Source organism: Oncorhynchus masou, chromosome 30 (assembly GCF_036934945.1).
Source record: "Oncorhynchus masou masou isolate Uvic2021 chromosome 30, UVic_Omas_1.1, whole genome shotgun sequence".
NCBI classification, from domain to species: domain Eukaryota; kingdom Metazoa; phylum Chordata; class Actinopteri; order Salmoniformes; family Salmonidae; genus Oncorhynchus; species Oncorhynchus masou.
Genome location: NC_088241.1, coordinates 13,179,288 through 13,185,287, shown reverse-complemented (window position 1 = coordinate 13,185,287; position 6,000 = coordinate 13,179,288). Strand labels below are relative to the sequence as shown.

At 43.1% G+C, this 6,000-nt stretch overlaps 1 protein-coding gene across 1 annotated transcript in view; it reads right to left on the bottom strand.

Moving 5' to 3' along the window:
• Positions 1-273: 273 nt before the first annotated feature.
• The window catches only part of LOC135522076 (CUB domain-containing protein 1-like), a 28,344-nt gene continuing 22,617 nt past the window's right edge, over positions 274-6,000 (bottom strand). Inside the window, exon 10 of the mRNA XM_064947998.1 lies at positions 274-2,708. Within this exon, the coding sequence (XP_064804070.1) occupies positions 2,231-2,708 (478 nt within the window). The 3' untranslated portion in view covers positions 274-2,230. The remainder of the gene's footprint in view (positions 2,709-6,000) is intronic.

Genomic DNA, 6,000 nt, shown 5'->3' with positions numbered 1-6,000 from the left:
ATGGAAGTCAGCATCTCCGACAGAAGATGAGAATGTCTAGCCATTAAGGCCTCTTGCTGAACCAGGGCGGCTTCGTGGCGTTGGACAGTCTCCTGGTGGTGGGACAGCATGGAAAAAAGGTACTGGGAACTGGCTGCCTCTGGGTTCATTTTTGGCTCTGTGTTTCTGTCAGGACCCAGTTACGAACCTGGGTCTCCGGAGTGAGAAACAGTCACTTAACCAACTGAGCCACGATTAGTCAACAGAACCAAGAAGATGAGGCAAACACAGCAGTACTTAAGATGGTGTATTTAATTAAGTAAAAAGGAGAAGTCCTTAAATACAAAAATGGCAAATCCAAAAGGTGGTAGGAATAGCACAAAAAAAGCCTCAAGAGACACTCAAAAACAAAAACAGAATTCCACAAGAGCATCCACCGGAATCGACAAGAAAACACAGAACACTAGGGCTGGGTGCTAACATACAAACACAGAGCACAGAACTGAGGGAAACTAAGGGTTTAAATACAATCAGGGGAAAAACGAGGTACAGGTGCAAATAATAATGGGGAACAAGGGAAAAAACATAAGGTCAAAAAGCACAATGGGGGCATCTAGTGACCAAAACCCGGAACAACCCTGGCCAAATCCAGACAGTGGGCTTCTTTGACACACAATACATTCTAAGAAATTACAGTGAATCACATACATTTGGACACACCTACTCATTCAAGCATTTTTCTTTATTTGTACTATTTTCTACAATGTTGAATAATAGTGAAGACATCAAAACTATGAAATAATACACATGGAATCATGTAGTAACCAAAAATGTGTTAAACAAATCAAAATATATTTTAGATTTTAAATTCTTCAATGCAGCCACCCTTTGCCTTGATGACAGCCTTGCACACGCTAGGAATTCTCTCAACCAGCTTCATGAGGAATGCTTTTCCAACAGTCTTGAGTTCCCACATATGCTGAGCACTTGTTGGCTGCTTTTACTTCACTCTGCAGTCCAACTCATCCCAAACCATCTTAACTGGGTTGAGGTCAGGTGATTATGGAGGCCAGGTAATCTGATGCAGCACATACTCTCCTTCTTGGTCAAATAGCCCTTACATAGCCTGGAGGTGTGTTTTGGGTCATTGTCCTGTTGAAAAACAAATGATTGTCCCACTAAGTGCAAACCTGATAGGATGGCGTATCGCTGCAGAAATATGTGGTAACCATACTGGTTAAGTGTGCCTTGAATTCTAAATAAATCACTGACAGTGTCAACAGCAATGCACCCCATCACACCTCCTCCATGCTTCATGGTGGGAACAACACATGCAGAGATAATCCATTCACCTACTCTGCGTCTAACAAAGACACGGCAGTTGGAACCAAAAATCTCAAATTGGCCTAATGTCCATTGCTCTTGTTTCTTGGCCCAAGCAAGTCTCTTCTTTTTATTGGTGTCCTGAAGTAGTGGTTTATTCGCAACAATTAGACCATGAAGGCCTGATTCACGCAGTCTCCTCTGAACAGTTGATATTGAGATGTGTCTGTTACTTGAACTCTATTTATTTGGGCTGCAATCTGAGGTGCAGTTAATTACCGATTTCTGAGGCTGATGAACTTATCCTCTGCAGCAGAGTTAACTCTGGGTCTTCCTTTCCTGTGGCGGTCCTCATGAGAACCAGTTTCATCCTAGCACTTGATGGTTTTTGCAACTGCACTTGAAAAAACTTTCAAAGTTCTTGAAGTTTTCCTGGATTGACTGACCTTCATGTTTTAAAGTAGTGATGGACTATCGTTTCTCTTCGCATATTTGATTTTATACCAAATAGGGACCAAATAGGGATATCTTCTATATACCACCCCTACCTTGTCACAACACAACTGATTGTCTCAAATGCATTAAGAAAATTTATACCACAAATTAACTTTTAACAAGGCACACCTGTTAATTTATATTCATTCCAGGTGAAACTCGTTGAGAGAAGGCAAAGGGTGGCTACTTTGAAGAATCTCAAATATTAAATATATTTTGATTTGTTTAACACTTTTTTGGTTACTACATGATTATATATGTGTTATTTCATAGTTAATGTCTTCACTATTATTATACAATGTAGAAAATAGTAAAAATAAAGAAAAACCTTTGATTGAGTAGGTGTGTCCAAACTTTTGACTGATACTGTTATGAATAGAAGGGCTATGGTACTGTGCTTGGCATATACCCCCAACCTACAGTCCACTCCCTTTCAGTCATGAGCCTCTGGCTCCACCGTTGGAGCCTGCTCTGTGTTCATATTGTTCGGTTGAGACTGTGCAGGGTTGTCACCATTGCTTCTGGAGCCGTACAGCTCATTGTCCACCATAGGCTGCTGGGCTTGACTTAAGGGTCTATTGGGGACGGGTGGGGCAAAATGGGATGGGGGCACAAAAGGCTGGTAGATGCCCACCTCTGGATGTTCAGAGACTGTCCCCAGAGAGAGGGGCTTAGTCTCTGTGGGCCCAGTAAAGCTCTGGTACACATCCACAGCCGGGTCTCCATAGACACCCATCTCTGCCCCATCTCGCAGGAGATGGCTGTATACAAGTGTGTCCTCGATCGAGGCGTAGATGTGGGACTCGTTGTCTTTTCGTGATTTGGGGAAACTCCCGTTGTGCCCTGGCAGGAAGCTGGTACCGTTGGGGTTGTAGGTGGACACTTGGTGAGACAGCTGCCTTTTCTTCTTCCTATTCAACAGAAGGGAGATCAAAACACATTAACACACACAAGGTAGGCTACTGTAAAGAGAGCAAATTATGTTGTCTTAAATAGTCACACTTATTAAGTCCCAGAATTATATAAATACCCTATGTATGTGTGCACTTAGCATGACACATCAAATCAAATTTTATTAGTCACATGCGCCGAATACAACAGGTGTAGACCTTACAGTTAAATGCTTACTTATGAGCCTCTAACCGACAATGCAGTTTAAAAAAATACGGATAAGAATAAGAAATAAAAGTAACAAGTAATTAAAGAGCAGCAGTAAAATAACAATAGCGAGTCAATGTTGAGGTAATATTTACATGAAGGTGGAGTTATTAAAGTGACTATGCATAGATGATAACAACAGAGAGTAGCAGTAGTGTAAAAGAGGGGGAGAGGAGAGGGGAGGCAATGCAAATAGTCTGGGTAGCCATTTGATTAGGTGTTCAGGAGTCTTATGGCTTGGGGGTAGAAGCTGTTTCGAAGCCTCTTGGACCTAGACTTGGTGCCCCGGGTATAGCTTGCCGTACAGTAGCAGAAAGAACAGTCTATGACTAGGGTGGCAGGAGTCTTTGACAATTTTAGAGCTTTCCTTTGACACTGCCTGGTATAGAGGTCCTGGATGGCAGGCAGCTTCGCCCCGGTGATGTACTGGGCCGTTGGTACTACCCTCTGTAGTGCCTTGCAGTCGGAAGCCGAGCAGTTGCCATACCAGGCAGTGATGCAACCAGCCAGGATGCTCTTGATGGTGCAGCTGTAGAACCTTTCGAAGATCTGAGGACCCATGACAAATCTTTTCTGTTTCCTGAGCGGGAATAGGTTTTGTCGTGCCCTATTCATGACTGTCTTGGTGTGCTTGGACCATGTTAGTTTGTTGGTGATGTGGACACCAAGGAACTTGAAGCTCTCAACCTGCTCCACTGCAGCCCCTTCGATGAAAATGGGGGCTTGCTCTGTACTCTTTTTCCTGTAGTCTAAAATCATCTCCTTTGTCTTGATCATGTTGAGGGAGAGGTTGTTGTCCTGGCACCACCCCAGGTCTCTGACCTCCTCCCTATAGGTTGTCTCATCGTTGTCGTTAATCAGGCCTACAAATGTTGTCATCTGCAAACTTAATGATGGTGTTGGAGTCGTGACTGGCCATGCAGTCATGAGTGAACAGGGAGTATCCAGGATCCAGTTGCAGAGGGAGGTGTTTAGTCCCAGGGTCCTTAGCTTAGTGATGAACTTTGAGGGCACTATGGTGTTGAACGCTGAGCTGTAGTCTATGAATAGCATTCTCACATACAGTGCCTTGCAAAAGTATTCGGCCCCTTTGAACTTTGCAACCTTTTGCCACATTTCAGGCTTCAAACATAAAGATATAAAACTGTATTTTTTTGTGAAGAATAAACAACAAGTGGGACACAATCATGAAGTGGAACGACATTTATTGGATATTTAAAACTTTTTTAACAAATCAAAAACTGAAAAATTGGGCGTGCAAAATTATTCAGCCCCCTTAAGTTAATACTTTGTAGCGCCACCTTTTGCTGCGATTACAGCTGTAAGTCGCTTGGGGTATGTCTTTATCAGTTTTGCACATCGAGAGACTGAATTTTTTCCCATTCCTCCTTGCAAAACAGCTCGAGCTCAGTGAGGTTGGATGGAGAGCATTTGTGAACAGCAGTTTTCAGTTCTTTCCACAGATTCTCGATTGGATTCAGGTCTGGACTTTGACTTGGCCATTCTAACACCAGGATATATTTATTTTTGAACCATTCCATTGTAGATTTTGCTTTACGTTTTGGATCATTGTCTTGTTGGAAGACAAATCTCCGTCCCAGTCTCAGGTCTTTTGCAGACTCCATCAGGTTTTCTTCCAGAATGGTCCTGTATTTGGCTCCATCCATCTTCCCATCAATTTTAACCATCTTCCCTGTCCCTGCTGAAGAAAAGCAGGCCCAAACCATGATGCTGCCACCACCATGTTTGACAGTGGGTATGGTGTGTTCAGGCTGATGAGCTGTGTTGCTTTTACGCCAAACATAACGTTTTGCATTGTTGCCAAAAAGTTCAATTTTGATCCAGAGCACCTTCTTCCACATGTTTGGTGTGTCTCCCAGGTGGCTTGTGGCAAACTTTAAACAACACTTTTTATGGATATCTTTAAGAAATGGCTTTCTTCTTGCCACTCTTCCATAAAGGCCAGATTTGTGCAATATACGACTGATTGTTGTCCTATGGACAGAGTCTCCCCCCTCAGCTATAGATCTCTGCAGTTCATCCAGAGTGATCATGGGCCTCTTGGCTGCATCTCTGATCAGTCTTCTCCTTGTATGAGCTGAAAGTTTAGAGGGACGGCCAGGTCTTGGTAGATTTGCAGTGGTCTGATACTCCTTCCATTTCAATATTATCGCTTGCACAGTGCTCCTTGGGATGTTTAAAGCTTGGGAAATCTTTTTGTATCCAAATCCGGCTTTAAACTTCTTCACAACAGTATCTCGGACCTGCCTGGTGTGTTCCTTGTTCTTCATGATGCTCTCTGCGCTTTTAACGGACCTCTGAGACTATCACAGTGCAGGTGCATTTATACGGCGACTTGATTACACACAGGTGGATTGTATTTATCATCATTAGTCATTTAGGTCAACATTGGATCATTCAGAGATCCTCACTGAACTTCTGGAGAGAGTTTGCTGCACTGAAAGTAAAGGGGCTGAATAATTTTGCACGCCCAATTTTTCAGTTTTTGATTTGTTAAAAAAGTTTGAAATATCCAATAAATGCCATTCCACTTCATGATTGTGTCCCACTTGTTGTTGATTCTTCACAAAAAAATACAGTTTTATATCTTTGTTTGAAGCCTGAAATGTGGCAAAAGGTCGCAAAGTTCAAGGGGGCCGAATACTTTCGCAAGGCACTGTAGGTGTTCCTTTTGTCCAGGTGGGAAAGGATGGTGTTGAGTGCAATAGAGATTGCATCACCTGTGGATTTGTTGGGGCGGTATGCAAATTGGAGTGGGTCTAGGGTTTCTGAGATAATGGTGTTGATGTGAGCCATGATCAGCCTTTCAAAGCACTTCATGGCTACAGACATGAGTGCTATGGGTCGGTAGTCATTTAGGCAGGTCAACTTAGTGTTCTTGGGCACAGGCTCTATAGTGGTCTGCTTAAAACATGTTGGTATTACAGACTCGGACAGGGAGAGTTTGAAAATGTCAGTGAAGACATTTGCCAGTTGGTCAGCGCATGCTCGTTGTACACATCCTGGTAATCTGTCTGGCCCTGC